Below are 17,463 nucleotides of genomic sequence, written 5' to 3'. Positions count from 1 at the left end.
GCTTCTTAAAAACTGACTTATGGAACTGTATTCCTTTCTTATGCTTCACCACACTCAGCACAGTGCTAGGAACATAGTTACCAGCAAGCTGTCAAAAGTGAGTCCAGTCCTTTTCATACTGCACGTTTGAAATTTCAAAAACTCATCAACACCCATTAGTTTTTATTTTTCTCCTTTCTATACTCAGAATTACAAGCAGCAGGGGAAATGCAAGAAAAACAAATTTTCTGCTAACAAGAAATGATAGGTAGGGTAGAGATCAAGACAAGTGCACAGGAGGTCAGAATCATCTACAAATGTAACCAACATTTCCTAAATCAGAAAGAATGTGTTGTTTTCCTGTTTGGCTTTAACGTCATAGATGAATATTAAAGATATTTTTGTCTTATTGGAAAAATATTTTCACAATGTTTTCATCTTCCCCAAGATCAGTAACATACACTAATTACCCACAGCCTTGAGTATTATTTGGGTCTCCAAACTATACTTTTGGTCAGATGGTAAAGTCTTTCTTTCCAGATTATTCTGTGACTGTTTCCCTAAAGATGTGTGTCATAAGTCAGTTCAATAAACACTTTCCAGGCAACTCTAACATGATAGAGAATGGGAGGTGGGGATGAAGAGTGTCAATCAGACCAGTCTTCTGCCATCAAGGAGTTTACAACCTGGCCCAGAGGATGGGAATATAAATAGAAAACTATAAGAAATGCAGAACAGGGCAAGGGATAAGTTGGGTGTGATGGACATGCAGAAGAACCAAAGCCTAGAAAGGTGGGAATGTCTTCTTGGAAGAAAAGCAGAATTGCAATGGGAGTCTTAAAAGATGAGGACCTACCATGGAAGTTTTTTGTGTGTCTTCTGTCCATGAAATACAGCCAGACCAACACTAAACCATCCTGCACACCTAGAAAACTGATCTGAGGATTAACATAACAATCTGCACAACCTGAACCACAGAATTCAGCAGGTATGTGGCACAGAGAGGTGAACTGAGGGAGTGAGAAGCCGTGACGGGCAGGGAGGTGTTTTTGCATGTAGAGAGAGGACGGAGATGGTGGGTAGAATATGGGAAAAGCACCCCTCCCCAGAAGCAGCTGGGGAGAAGGTGGAAAATTGGAAACAGCTGCAGGGACTGAACTAAAAAGGGAGAAAGGATAAAGAAGAGGGTTTAAATTCCATTAAGACTATAAACAGGGGGAGTGCAGAGTTTGCAACTCCACAACTCGATACCTGGCGGTGCTCTGGTGGGAAGGGCGAATCCCCAGGAGCAGAGTGGGGTCCAGCAGATTCTCGGGCCACACAGGGAGAGGTGGTTCCACTGCTGGAAGGACATTTGGTAGAGGCTGTGAGGCAGCCTGGGCCAAGCAGACCCCAGAGAATGGCCGCATTCACTGGTGCTGGAACAAGGTCCTTGAGGGTGAAGCCTGGTGCCAAATGTGTGTTGTGATTTTCCATAATCCCCGAAATGCTGCTGCTACACTATCACGAACTTTTTCAGGTGCGGGCTGGCACCTGGCTGCAGTCTCTGGGCATCGGCAGCAGCACAGTGACATGAACTTTTCTGGGTGCAGCCAGCATTCGACCATTGCTTGGTGAGACCCTCCACAGAGGGGTGGAATGGGTCAAAGCCGCAGTCCTTCAGAAGTAAGGAGTCGGGGAAAACAGCTACATCTGAGACAAAGCTCAGGAGAGGGGTACTACCTGGGACTCGGTCGCAGACAGTGTGGAAGTGGGGAGTGGACGAAGGCTGAAGACAAAGGATGGGTGCACGATTGCTGATCAGGGAGAACAGAGTTCGGATACTAGAGACTGCGTAGCTGGGTGATGACATTTTCACTGCTCCAGTGTATGTGCATAGGTACCTACAAATGCCACAACAATACACCCCAGTAGGCTAGCAGCGCCATCTAGTGGAGAACAGAGCCATTACACTAAGCCCCGCCGAACTGGGCAAACCTCGCTCTTCTAGAACAGAAGTCTCACCGCCTGCTTTGTCTATGGACTATAAAGCACTTCATAGTCTTACTTCTAGGGGAAAACTGAAGTAATTTCAGTTGTATTTCAGTCTGTTAGCAGTTCCAAATATCCAATTTTCTTTTTCTTTTTACTTTTTTCTTTTTAATTTCTTTTTCTTGAGTACAGAAAGAGAAAAAATAATTTTTATTTTCAATTTTTATTAAAATATTTTTAATTTTTTACTATATTTTCTACTTTTGTGTAAATTTTTTCAAATTCTATTTTGCTTCCATCATTTTATTTTAGTCTACTTCAGTGTATTCATTTTTTCAAATTTTCAAATAATTTATTTTTTTTCTTTTTTCTTTTTTGTTTCTTTTCTTTTTCTTGAATATAGAAAGAGAAAAAATTCATTTTTATTATTAATTTTTATTAAAATACTTTTCTTTAATTTTTTTCTACTATATTTTTTACTTATGTGTAAATTTTTTTCAAATTATAGTTTACTTTCATCATTTCATTTTAGTCTACTTCAGTGTACTCATTTTTTCAAATTTTCAAATGATTTCCTTTTTTTTTCTTCTTTCCCCTTTTTTCTCTAATCTGTCAAGCCACTTTCAACACCCAGACCAAAACACACCTAGGATCTAGCATCATTTATTCAATTTTGTGTGTGTGTGTGTGTGTGTGTGTGTGTTTAATTTTTTAATTTTAACATTTTTTAAATTTTAATTGTTTTTAATTTTAATTGTTTTTAATTTTAATTATTTATACCTCATTAATTCCTTTTATCCCTTCAAAATAATAAAACAAAGGGATTCACCCCCAAAAAAAGAGCAGGAAGAAACAACAGCCAGGGACTTAACCAATATAGATACAAGCAAGATGTCTGAACCAGAATTTAGAATCACAATAATAAGAATACTAGCTGGAGTTGAAAATAGATTAGAATTGCTTTATGCGGAGATAAAAGAAGTAAAAACTAGTCATAATGAAATAAAAAATACTATAACTGAGCTGCAATCATGAATGGATGCCACAGCAGCAAGGATGGATGAGGCAGAACAGAGAATCAGCAATATAGAGGGCAAACTTATGGAGAACAACGAAGCAGAAAAAAAGAGGGAGATTAAGGCAAAAGAGCATGATCTAAAAATTAGAGAAATCAGTGACTCATTAAAAAAGGAACAACATCAGAATCATAGGGTCCCAGAAGAGGAAGAGAGAGACATAGGTATAGAAGGGTTATGTGAGCAAATCATAGTGGAAAACTTTCCTAAGCTGGGGAAAGACACAGCCATCAAAATCCAAGAAGCACAGAGGACTCCTATTAGATTCAACAAAAACCGACCATCAACAAGGAGCATCATGGTCAAATTCACGAAATACTCAGGCAAGGAGAGAATCATGAAAGCAGCAAGGGAAAGAAAAGTCCCTAACCTACAAGGGAAGACAAATCAGGTTTGTAGCAGACCTATCCACAGAAACTTGGCAGGGCAGAAAGGAGTGGCAGGAGATATTCAATGTTGAATCAGAAATATATGCAGGCAAGAATTCTCTACCCAGCAAGGCTGTCATTCAGAATAGAAGGAGAGATAAAAAGTTTCCCAGACAAACAAAAATTAAAGGAGTTTGTGACCACTAAATCAGCCCTGAAAGAAATTTTAAGGTGGACTCTCTAAGGGGAGAAAAGATGAAAATATGAATAAATAAATAAATAAATAAATACCAAAAGCAACTAAGATTAGAAAGGACCAGAGAACACCACTAAATACTCCAACTCTACAAGCAACATAATGGCAATAAATTCATATCTTTCAGTACTCACTCTAAACATCAATGGACTCAATGTTCCAATCAAAAGACATAGGGTAACAGAATGTATAAGAAAACAACATCCATCTATAGGCTGTTTACAAGAGACCCACTTTAGAGGTAAAGACTCCTTCAGATTGAAAGTAAGGGGATGGAAAACCATCTATCATGCTAATGGTCAACAGAAGAAAGCCGGAGTAGCGACACTTATATCAGACAATCTAGACTTTAAAATAAAGACTGTATCAAGAGATGAAAAAGGGCATTATTCCAAAATTAAGGGGTCTATCCACCAAGAAGACCTACAACTGTAAACATTTATGTGCCAAATGTGGAAGCACACAAATATATAAATCAATTAATCAGAAACATTAAGAAACTCATTGATAGTAATACCATAATACTAGGAGACTTCAACACCCCACTCATAGCAACGGACAGATAATATAATAAGAAAATCAACAAGAAAACAATGGCTTTGAATGACACACTGGACCAGATGGACTTAACAGCATATTCAGAACATTTCATCCTAAAGCAGTGGAATATAGATTCTTCTCCAGTGCACATGGAACATTCTCCAGAGTAGACCACATACTGGAACACAAATCAGCCCTCAGCAAGTACAAAAAGATCGAGATCATACCATGCATATTTTCGAGACCACAATGCTATGAAACTCAAAATCAACCACAAGAAAAAATTTGGAAAGGTAACAAATACTTGGAGACTGAAGAACATCCTACTAAAGAATGAATGGGCTAAGAAGTTAAAGAGGAAATTAAAAGTATATAGAAGCCAATGAAAATGATAATACCACAACCCAAAACCTCTGGGATGCAGCAAAGGTGGTTGTAAGAGGAAAGTATACAGCAATCCAGGCCTTCCTAAGGAAGGAAGAAAGATCTCAGATACAAAACCTAACCTTATGCCTTAAAGAGTTGGGAAAAGAACAACAAATAAAACCCAAAAACAGCATAAGACAGGAAATAATAAAGATTAGAGTAGAAATTAATGCTATCGAAAAAAAAAAAAACCCAAAACAACAACAACAACAACAAAAAAACAGTAGAACAGATTAATTAAACCAGAAGCTGGTTCTTTGAAAGAATTAACAAAATTGATAAACAACCAGCCAGTTTGATCAAAAAGAAAAAGGAAAGGACCCAAATAAATAAAACCAAGAAGGAACGAGGAGAGATCACAACCAACACAGCAGAAATAAAAACAATAATAAGAGAATATTATGAGCAATTATATGCCAATAAAATGGGCATTCTAGAAGAAATGGACAAATTCCTAGAAACATATACACTACCAAAACTGGAACAGGAAGAAATAAAGAATTTGAACAGACCCATAACCAGTAAGGAAATCAAATTAGTAATCAAAAATCTCCCAAAAAACAAGAGTCCAGTGCCAGATGGCTTTCCAGGGGAATTCTACCAAACATTTAAGGAAGAGTTAGCACCTATTCTCTTGAAGCTGTTCCAAAAAATAGAAATGAAAGGAAAACTTCTGAACTCTTTCTATGAAGCCAGCATTACCTTGATTCCAAAACCAGACAGAGACCCTACTAAAAAGGAGAACTATAGACCAATTTCCCCGATGAACATGGATGCAAAAACCCTCAACAAGATATTAGCCCACCAGATCCAACAATACATTAAAAAAATTATTCACCACAACCAAGTGGGATTTATACCTGGTACACAGGGCTAGTTTAATATCTGCAAAACAATTAACGTGATTCATCACATTAATAAAAGAAAGGATAAGAACCATATGATACTCTCAATAGATGCAGAGAAAGCATTTGACAACATATAGCATCCTTTCTTGATAAAAACCCTCAAGAAAGTGGGGATAGAAGGATCATACCTTGAAATCATAAAAGCCATATATGAACAACCCAAAGCTAATCTCATCCTCTTTGGGGAAAAAATGAGAGCTTTCCCCCTAAGGTCAGAAACAAGACAGGGACGTCCACTCTCACCACGGTTATTCAACATTGTATTGGAAGTCTTAGACTCTGCAATCAGACAGCACAAAGAAATAAAAGGCATCCGAATTGTCCAGGAGGAGGTCAAACTTTCACTCTTCACAGATGACATGATACTCTATATGGAAAACCCTAAAGATTCCACCAAAAAACTCCTAGAACTGATTCATGAATTCAGCAAAGTTGCAGGATATAAAATCAATGCACAAAAATCGGTTGCATTCCTATACACCAACAATGAAGCAACAGAAAGAGAAATCAAGGAATTGATCCCATTTATAGTTGCACCAAAAACCATAAAATACCTAGGAAAAAATCTAACCAAAGAGGTGGAAAAATCTATACACTGAAAACTATTGAAAGCTTCTGAAAGAATTGAAGAAGACACACACAAAACAATGGGAAAAGATTCCATGCTCCTGGATAGGAAGAAGAAATATTGTTAAAATGTCAATACTACCCAAAGCAATCTACATATTCAATGCAATCCCTATCAAAATAACACCAGCATTCTTCACAGACCTTGAACAAATAATCCTAAAATTTGTATGGAACCAGAAAAAATCCCGAATAGCCAAATCAATCTTGAAAAAGAAAACCAAAGCAGGAGGCATCACAATCCCGGACTTCAAACTATACTACAAAGCTGTAATCATCAAGACAGTATGGTACTGGCACAAGAACAGACATTCAGATCAATGGAATGGAATACAAACCCCAAAATGGACCTACAAATGTATGGCCAACTAATCTTTGACAAAGCAGGAAAGAATATCCAATGCAATAAAGACAGTCTCTTCAGCAAGTGGTGCTGGGAAAACTGGACAGCGACATGCAGAAGAATGAAGCTGGACCACTTTCTTACACCATACACAGAAATAAACTCAAAATGGATGAAAGACCTAAATGTAAGACAGGAAGCCATCAAAACCCTGGAGGAGAAAGCAGGCAAAACCTCTTTGATCTTGGCTGCAACAACTTCTTACTCAACACATCTCTGGAGGCAAGGGAAACAAAAGCAAAAATGAACTACTAGGACCTCATCAAAATAAAAAGCTTCTGCACAGCGAAGGAAACAATCAGCAAAACTAAAAGGCAACCAACAATGGGAGAAAATATTTGCAAATGATATAGCAGATAAAGGGTTAGTATTCAAAATCTGTAAAGAACTTATCAAACTCAACACCCACAAAACAGATAATCCAGTGAAGAAATGGGCAAAAGACATGAATAGACACTTCTCCAAAGAAGACATCCAGATGGCAAACTGACACATGTAAAAATGCTCAACATCACTCATCATCAGGGAGATACAAATCAAAACCACCATGAGACACGACCTTACACCTGTCAGAATGGCTAACATGAACAACTCAGGCAATGACAGATGTTGGCGAGGATGCAGAGAAGAGGATCTCTTTTGCATTGTTGGTGGGAATACAAGCTGGTGCAGCCACTCTGGAAAACAGTATGGAAGTTCCTCAAAAAACTAAAAATAGAACTACCCTAAGACCCAGCAATTGCACTACTAGGTATTTATCCAAGGGATACAGGTGTGTTGTTTTGAAGGGGTACATGCACCCCAATGTTTATAGCAGTGCTATCAAGAATAGCCAAAGTATGGAAAGAACTCAAATGTCCACTGATGGATGAATGGATAAAGAAGATGTGGTATATATATATACAATGGAGTATTACTCGACAATAAAAAAGAATGAAATCTTGCCATTTGCAACTATGTGGATGGAACTGGAGGGTATTAGGCTAAGTGGAATTAGTCAGAGAAAGACAAATATCATATGACTTTACTCATATGAGGACTTTAAGAGACAAAACAGATGAACATAAGCGAAGGGAAACAAAAATAATATAAAAACAGAGAGGGGGACAAAGCATAAGAGATTCATAAATGTGGAGAACAAACAGAAGGTTATTGGAGGAGGTGTGGGGGGGGTGGGCTAAATGGGTAAGGGGTATTAAGGAATCTACTCCTGAAATCATTGTTGCACTATATGCTAACTAATTTGGATGTAAATTTAAAAATAAAATTAAAAAAAATCTTTCAATGGACAATAACTATCAAGTATGAAAAGATACCTAATAAACCTAAATTCCTTTGCTAAAAAAAAAAAAAAAAGAAAAAGGATGAGGACCTGACTCACTAGAGAAAGGAGAAAGTCTTGCTAAAGGTAAGAGGATGGTACCAGTTAGCAAACAGAGTTGGAAAAATGCACCTTTCCCAGAGTGATTTGTGCATTTTTGCTAATTGGCTGTGGCATATGTGGAGGGATGTACTAGTTGTGAAGCTAGAAAAGGGCGGTTGGTGTCAGGCAGCCAGAGTCTGGATGTCAAAGAACTGACTTTATTTCATAAGCATCAGTGAGCCATCTGAGTTTTGGGAAGAGAATTGAGGAGGCAGAATCCAGGACTAACAGAAGTGGGCAAAAAATAAAGCCAGGAGCCTGGTATTTGGCTAATGTCTATAGCAAAGAAGGACATTCAGCAATGAAGTGAGTCTTACAAGAAGAACTTGTTTAAGAAATCATTTTGAGGGCTTGTTAACAAACATGTCTATCTTTTGGGTCTGAGAAACTTAGAATTATGCCATGAATCACATCAATTCTTAAGAGTACTGAGTATGTGTTTTCTTTTGGAGTTACCTACTGAAACATAAAAGCTCTTGAGAGGTTGATTTAGGCAGCTACTTGACTGCTTGCTGGGAACATGAGAAGCACCTCAACACTTTATCAAAAGCTCACTACTCATTTCTCACCCCTACTTTTACACCAGAATCATAATTTCTAGAATTGCAAAATTTGGACCTGAGAAAAGCACAGGTGAGAATAGCTCTTTCAAGAGGGTGTAGCAAGCAATTGAATAATAAAGTAGTCGAAACTACACACAATAATAAGGTAAAAAGAGGTTATAATTTTCAATTAAATAGCTCCCATCAAAAGGTGCTAAAGGCTTCAATTTTTTAAACGGCACCCTGGCTGCTGTAATCCAAACCTTGCAAAGTCTGGATTACATTAACTAAATTCCAAGCTTGACTAGACTGCCTTGAAAACCCTACTTCCTTGAAATTGGAAACAATTAATGTTCTGTTTATTCATGATATTAAACTTATTGAGGTGTAAAATGGCAGGTGTAGTGTTAAGTACTTTGCCTGAATACCCTACTGAAGAAAGACAAAGAACTTTCAACTAGGTGAATGTATGGTGATGCCATTTAGGCTTCACTTTTTGGATAACAGAGTAGGGACCAATTAACTCACTGCATTTCCAGAAATTATACAGTGGTTAAGAGCAGAGACTCTAGATTTAGTTAACCTGGGTATATATCTTAGCCTAACCACTTACCTACTGTGAGTGTTTTATGGCAAGTTTTAGCATCTCGGTGTCTCATTTTCTACATCTGGAATGTTATGAGGATAAAATATGATAGTACATGGACAGTGCACAGATACCTACTGGTATCAATCATTCTTCCAAATGTGAATTTAGAAGAATGTGAAGTGCTACATTGTGTGAATATGCTATGCTTGGGTATTTTATCCCAATACCAATCTTAAAGTTCAATCATCTGGAATCATGGAAGAAAATAAAAGATAACTTGGGCTAAAGTCATCATTTCGCAGGTGAGGATGCTGAGAGATGTCAGTCACATGCCCAAAGCCACACAGGAGGTCACAGTGGCAAGATGGTACTAGAATTTGAGGTATCTGATCCCATTCTTGGAGCACACACTAAGTGCTGATGGGAAAGCCAGAGCTTTATCTGCCATTACCACAATTCAGAGGAGAATAATTCTCCCTCCTGGTGGGAGGACAGTACTCAGCACCTGGATCTATAAACTGGCCTATGAATTTCTGCCTCCTTTGTAGATGTGGTGTTTTAGATCACCTCTCTGCAGGCTACGGAGAGTGAAAAGACACTTGAGAGTGCTCAAAGCAAGCATTTTCTTCCTGATTCATCTCAGCAATGACACAGATCATTTCATGAAGAGTCCTACTCTCTTTAATGTACTGTGACATGGCCCTAGCACCTCAAAATGCCCCAATGGGCAGGCAGGGAAACACACATGACATTGTAAACATTTGTAGTCATGCTAAGAATGATCACTTTTTACACATAGACACCTCAAAGTGGAGAACAATATTTGGGGGTTAAACAAATATAAGGATGTAAAAACAACCCTTTAAGATTAGAAGTTTGATCTGATAATCACTTCTGAGAATTGGTCATATTTTATAGTTACAGCTACCCTCCATTGCAACGCCAAGCAGAGGCTTTTATAAATGTTTCCAGGAGAAGCTCTAAATGGTTTAAGCTCATTATAGAAAATCAAAGAGCCAAATTTTTCATACACAGAGCAATAGCCTATAGTGGACAGGCTACACTCTGGGAGACAGAGAGAAATGTGTTGGGGTCCAATACTGCCCACAACTGCCTTCTGCCTCCTCCTCTGAAAAACTGGGGAGATAATCTGTGGGAGTGGAAGAACAGCTTTCTTTTTGAAAGTGGATGCTGTGAAGTTCATTGTGCCCCCCACCTAGGTGCCCCAGATTCATATGCTGAATTCCTAACATCCAACGTTAACCTTTATGGAAGCAACTAAGGCTAAATGAGGTCACAAGGGTAGGGCATTGTTGTTCTGTTGGGAAGAGACAGGAGAGAGCTGGCCCTCCCGCTGCCCTGAGAGGACATGGCAAGCAGGCACCTGTCTGCAAGCCAGGAAGAGAGCTCTCACCAGAAACCAAACTGCCAGACCTTGATCTGGGACTTCCAACCTCCAGAACTGTGTGAAACAGATTTGTGTTGTTTAATCCACCCAGTCTGTTGCATTTGGTATTAGCAGCCTGAGCTAAGACGGTGGAATTAGTACCATCCCTGTGTTTCCTGAGATAAAGGACTGTCAGTATCACATAGTTAGTGCTGTGACATCCCACTAACAAGATGACCCCAGACTGAAAGTTGCTTTATGCTTTGTTCTTTGTGGACTATTCACAGAGATGGGGAAAGGGAGGCTGATATTGGCGAGATATCCATACACAAACTTTAGATACAGCAACCTTATTGACATATGTTGAACACATGGTGTGGGGTTGTGAATATATACATATGCAGGATGAACATACTCTGTGGTTAAGAATAGGGTTTGAATCATGGCCTTGCTACTTACTAGCTGTGTGTCTATGGGCGAGCACTTAAGCTCTGAGCTTCAGCTTCTTCTTGCTAAAGTGGGAACAATAGTTGTATCTCACAGTATTGCAGGGAGGGTTAAATGAAAATTCTCAGAACAGTGACTGGTGGTAGAGCTTCACGAGAGTTCGTTTTACCCTCACAATGGTCCACATTCACACAAACACATTCACAGGGTTCTTACAAAAATATGAAATATAAAAAAAGAAAAAATAAATCACAGCATTTCTATGCCCTCTGCACTCACTTCACATAGCCCATAGAATTTCCCTATCCTACCTGACCTTCCTAAATATTAAACTCTGTGGTTAATCTGTAAAATCTCATGATTACCTTCAAACTTATTGGCCACTTGTGCTTGGAAGAGACTAGAGGAAAAAATTAGGATGTGTAATAAGAGATAAGGGGCTGCAAAAACGGGGAATTACAGAGTAGGCTTAGATTAGAGGGATAAGAAAATGCTAGATATAATCATTTTATAACTACACGAGCTAAAAAAAAGAGTTCCATGTAAATTGTAAATTGAAATTTCATTTTCAAACTACTGCTATTACTCAGAAGAAAATATTTTCCTCAAATCACAGCTGATTCAAATAAATAACTGAATTTTTGTCTTCACATTTATGCACTGCAAGGCGCACATTAGACTCCAAGAAAAAGTAACTGTGACAGAAGTCTGCAAAGATACTTCATTAAACTAAATCAAAACTTTTCTTACTCTCTCTCCCATAAGTCAAATTTGACCCCATGCTTTTCCATTTAGGATTCATGTTTGTAAGGTTAACTCTGACCCAAGGTGTTGAATTTCCTCTCAACAGAAATTCAGCTCCTGCCATAGATGTTACTGTGGCATCACTTCACCATGGGAAGGAACAAGTGGGTCTGACAGTGGGCACAATAAAACATATTAAACTGATGTGCTTTGTGCTGAGAGTGGGAACATTCAGAACAGCTTTCTCCTCTTACTTTCATCAATCTTTGAAGAATATTCAACCTTGGTTATTTTTCTTCTATGTGGTCATGGACTCAGAAGACTAATTTTGTTTACAAAGAAATTTTGATGGCCAGTAAATTTCATATGCTTTCTTTGTAAGAATTTAAAGATCTTACTTATAACCACTAAATTATATGCTGTCAGTTCCTCTCAATTTTACAAGTGATTTGAGTTTGATGTAAAATTTAGAACAGTCTGAACAACTCTATACCAGCTGTGATTGAATAAGGCATCAAGTAGCATAATATGTGGCAGAATCTTTCTAAGTAGCATTAGATGAAGAAAAAGAACAATTGCCCAAATATGTTAATAGACTCAACCACTGGCAATAATTCTTGGGAATTCCTTTTTTCCCCTGATAATGGATTTGATTTCATTATTGATATGACAATCTGAGAAAAATCCATGGAAAGTATGTAGTCAGAGACACTGGGGAATCATTTATTCTGTTTTCTTTTATAAAAGGACTAGTTTACAAAATATTTTTTGGTAGCTTAAAATAATATTAAACAGGGGCTCCTGGGTGGCTCAGTTGGTTAAGTGTCCGATTTCGGCTCAGGTCATGATCTCGCTATCCGTGAGCTCAAGCCCCACGTCGGGCTTTGTGCTGACAGCTCAGAGCCTGGAGCCTATTTCAGATTCTGTGTCTCCCTCTCTCTCTGACCCTCCCCCATTCATGCTATGTCTCTCTCTGTCTCAAAAACAAACGTTAAAAAAATTTAAAAAATAGTATTAAACAAAGCAGTTAAGTGAAAAATAACAGCAAAATCTATTTATTAGAAAACTTAGGCATGTCATCACCCAAGTTTCTAACAATGTAAGATTTCATCTGGTTCACTTACTTAAAAATTTTTTGGAGGGCGCCTGGGTGGCTCAGTCGGTTAAGCGTCCAACTTTGGCTTAGGTCATATCTCATGGCTAGGCTTGTGAGTTTGAGCACTGCATCAGGCTCTGTGCTGACAGCTCAGAGCCTGGAGTCTGCTTTGGATTCTGTATCTCCCTCTTTCTCTGCTCCTCCCCCACTTGTTCTCTCTCTCTCAAATATAAACATTAAATTTTTTTTTTTAAATTTTGGTGTGTTTTCTGTCTCTCTATTTTTCTAAATATAATTTCAAAAACTAGGAATTATCTGCCTATTTATTTTATAAAACTGCTTCTGCTAATCAATTATTCCAGCTTTGGATCTGGCCAGCACTAATATTTAATTTACCTGAGTAAATGTATGCTAACTGATCAGTGTTCATCATTAGTAGTTTACAAATATTACCATTTAGTAGATATTGATCTTTCAAAAATATTTTAAGTGGAAATAAGCAGAAGTAAGTTTAGGTGATTAATGGAAATGTTAACTTGGGGTAGACATTTTTATATATTGCTTCATTTTTATTACTCCATGTGTGTATGTCCAGAGCCATGTTCTTTGAAGCAGAGGCATGGTGGGAAGACTCAGAAGAGAGAAACCTGAAGACCGAATCATGAAATAAAATACTACTATGTGGACAATCTTATGTTAGTGTTAACATTCAGATGCTCAATACGCAAACATCAAAAAGCATTCTTGTCGAAAGAATGTTTTCCTCCAATCTTACGAGATGGTGCCTTCTGAGACATGATGCCTGCATGCAGGTTCTGCTGACAGTAGACATCCAAAGCAAGACACAGAATATACAAACTGTAGACTCTAAGCCAGGAAATACTAACATCACTGACAACCAGTTGCAAAAACTTCTAAACTCCCCCTTTCTTTAAAGAATATAACATGCTAAAGAAAATACAACACATAAACTATTCTTGTTCTCCTCTAGAATTCTACTAATTACCTTTGGGGTAAAAACAATGGAAACCTAATTTATCAGTCTGAAAATCATGGTAATAGTAAATTCATATCTACCTGGGAATTGATGGATAACTCTTATTTATCTCCATTTTCCTTTGTGTAAAAACCATGCCTGTTTCTCTACATGAATCAGCTTTTAGCAAAAGAATGGAAGGAGAATAAAATACTCTGAATCAAACCAGCATCTGATTCATGGAATGAAAGCTTTCTGACTTCAAAAAGAACAATAGTAATGCTCTAAGAAAGTTGTCCTAACTTTGTTTTTATTTATTAAATGAAGCTTACCGTAGAGAAAAAGCTCACATGATTTATGGTTTTTCTCTGTAGAGCTACAGAACTTTAATCCATAGCTCATGAAAGGGTGTAAGAGCAGCTTGAAAATTATGCTGAGCTTAATTATACTTAATGTGAATTATTCAGAAGTGCAGACAGAGACTAAAAATTTATTTCATACAAAGAAGCTTGACATTTTAATTGGTCCTTCAGAATAGAGACAAAACAATTTCCTCTCAAGAAAATTTACATCTTCCCCAACAGACCTGCAGCTTCAGCCAAACAGAACTTCATTAACAAGATTAATTATCACGCCAGTGTCTGCTTCATCAGGTGTATGGCCCAGGTGATAAAAGGAATACAAAATAATGACTGACATTCCTAACAGATAGAATTGATTCAAGGAGAGAAAGGATGACAGATTGAGCCACCATACCTTGGTCATTAGCCATTTTGTCAGGGTGTTCTACTGCGGGGGAGAAAGAAATATTATTAGACATTGACACTTCCTAGCACGAAAGCTGACACTTCAAATCAACAGTTTTGTTAGCAAGTTTTCGTATCAAGGCCAAAGCCCTGTTGAAATAAAGTTGATAAGGAACCACGGTTGATGTGATTATTTCTATTAAATAGTAGAGGAAAAAAAAATGAAAACACTGGTTTTGCTAGGCATGTTCTTAAAAATATGTGATTTGTTTTATTCCTCTACACCTCAAGAATGATTATCATGTGAGCTTAATTAAAATACAATACATACAAAAAATGCATGCAATTACCAAATACTTATCACCCATATGTTTTAAATAAGCTAAAGAAGCTATTTTTTGTCTTCATTTTTTTTTCAACAAGAGAACTTAACTAATTTCCACATGGATGGAGTAAAATAACAGAATATAATAAATATGTTTTAATCTAAATGATTTGATAAGTTTTTAGAACTTGTGGAGAGAACTCCTACTGCTCACAACTTCTGGCACATTATGAATACCGTTCTTGAAAATGATTTTTTTTCAATTTAAAAATATCCCTAAATTTTTTAAGGTGGCTTCTTTTCTATTAATAAAAGATAACTGTGTAGGAGGTAAGTCCATGGTATCATTACTTTAATAAAATTGTGATGTGACATTTTGACCAATGTCAATCATTGTCAGTCTCCATCAATTAGAATTATTTCCCCTATCCTGGAGTTTCTTTGAGCTTCCAGTCTTCTGGGTTTATTGAGCTCAACTGTACTAAAACTTGACATGTAGGCTACTACCCTTGCTGTTTGCTTCTTTATATGTCTCAATTAAACTCACACAGAGAGAAATACGATAGTGTTCCTAGGGCAGCAACCTATAACCCAAGCACCCTAGTTCTCTCATTCTGGGTAGCTAGCGGTCTCCAGCAATTCCATCATCGTTGCTTGAAAAATAACTTAAAGCAAATATCTTAGAAGTGGTGGCCCTTCCTTTCCTGACTGAAGGTACACAAATCATTGACCAAAAGAATATATAGAATGGAAATACTTAAAAGCCCCTTTCAGATGAATAGGGTTTATGAACGTCACATCATAGAAGGACAAATTCCTAAACTTAGTTACAAATTTCTATCACTTTTAAAATAATTTCCTTTCTTTTATTTAAAATTAATATATAGACAAATTCTATGAAAAAAGGATAGACCGAGAAACGTATCTTAATCTGTAGTAGACTTTGAACACTGAATGACTCTTTGGAAAATGGCATACACACAAGAGTGCTTACTATATTAAGATTCTACCAGCTTTAAATAAATTTTATAAATGTCATTGTAGCTCCTCAAGATTTAACAAACATTTTTTTTTTTTAATTCACCAGGTCGTCTAACCTAATCTTTCCTAGTCTAATCATCACAACTTAATTTTTTTCTTAATTTTCTCTCCCATTTCCCATTAAAGACTAATAACCTCTAAGGATGCATTTTATTATAGTATTAGGAGACTGTTGATGAAAAGTGCTTTCGATAGGCAACTGCATTATCTAGTTCATAGAGAGGGATAGGATTTTTACCGAGATCCTAATGTAGTTTTTGAGACACAACACTATGTTGTAGGAAGTGCCACACCAGGTCTCTGGTAAGAATGAGGAGGGATATGTCAGGATCATATGTGACCACGCAATCCAGAAAGGGTGAAAGTTTGGCATCCAGAACAGGACACACTTGAGACACTACCCTAGTCAGCATCTCATATTTAGGGGACATATGTTTGGGATAACATCAATAAAAGGGAAAAAAAACAATTTCATCCCATTTTCTTCATTTCTCCCCTTTGTCTTACATATGTATTATCTAGTTTAAGGAAATTTTTATCAAGTGACAAGTAAATATGTGTTATGGGCAACAATGTCATCCTATTCTTATCTTCTGGATTTGTTTTACTTTTAGTAATTTGGATTGGATACAACTTGAGAAATTTGAATGTCTCAAGAAAAATTATCAACTAGAGTATTTCCCAACAGTGATAAAATATATCCTAATAGTTACCTTTTATTAAAGACAAATAATGGCTTAAAAGTGTCATAATTTGTGTCTTGACTTTTTATTTGCCCCTGTCATTTGTCAAGAAAACCATGTATTTTGTCAAAAATAATTTGTAGACTAAAACTTTTTTGTATTCTGGTATGGAACTTTCAGTTCTATATCCTTAGATGGGAAAGATGCTCACTTTAGTATGATGATTAGGGATGCCCAGAGAATAGACCATACTTTAGTGCTGTTTCATTGCCAAAGACTCTGCTTTTTTGTGTGTAGGTGACTCCACCTCTTCACAGAATCCCACTTTGGTCTGTTTTGGCAGAAGCATCCTGTCTTCCTATTTCTTGACAGGCCAACATGGAGAAGCTTACTTTACTGGAGAGGACAACACATGTGATAGACAGAGATTGACATGCATCTTGTACCTCTTCCAAGGGTTTAACAGGGTACGGGTACCCTAATGGAGAGTATTTGGGGAAGCAAGGGGTATAACTGCAGAGTCCTATGTGGTTAGAGAATCAAGTTCAAGGTTCTTTTAATTAACATTCCAAAGAAACAGTCAGATGTACCACATACATGCATGTACACAAGGGTATTATAATTTAATCCCTTTTTAATTATAAATGCCATTTTCATTAACCAGTGATTACTGATTGAGTTTCCTATACCTCTCTTGCTGGTGGCTAAAACCAAAGACAAAACTCTAGTCTCTCATAGGAAATGCTACTGTCATTGCAAAGACTGTGTATGAAAGAATGAAGTTTGTAGACACCTGCCTGGGGCATGATTTGCAATGAAACACTTGCCTGTTACCCAGTAGACTACTGAGAGCTTTCTCAGCTTCAGGACAACATGTGAGCCTTTCTTGCTGTCAAACAAAGTTACATTC

The 17,463-nt window shown here is 37.2% G+C and overlaps 1 protein-coding gene across 4 annotated transcripts in view; it reads right to left on the bottom strand.

Annotated features, from left to right (window-relative positions):
• DCC (DCC netrin 1 receptor) overlaps window positions 1–17,463 on the bottom strand; it is a 1,140,843-nt gene that overhangs the window by 91,967 nt on the left and 1,031,413 nt on the right. For 3 of the 4 annotated variants that reach the window (XM_045458871.1, XM_045458870.1, XM_045458873.1), the window contains exon 21: window positions 14,515–14,547. The exons of the other annotated variant lie outside the window; for it this stretch is intronic. In XM_045458871.1, the coding sequence (XP_045314827.1) occupies window positions 14,515–14,547 (33 nt within the window). The remainder of the gene's footprint in view (window positions 1–14,514; window positions 14,548–17,463) is intronic. 4 annotated transcript variants of the gene reach the window in all.

This window comes from Leopardus geoffroyi, chromosome D3 (assembly GCF_018350155.1).
Source record: "Leopardus geoffroyi isolate Oge1 chromosome D3, O.geoffroyi_Oge1_pat1.0, whole genome shotgun sequence".
NCBI lineage: Eukaryota > Metazoa > Chordata > Mammalia > Carnivora > Felidae > Leopardus > Leopardus geoffroyi.
Note: the sequence above shows the minus strand (reverse complement) of the source record. Positions and strands in the feature narration are given on the sequence as shown.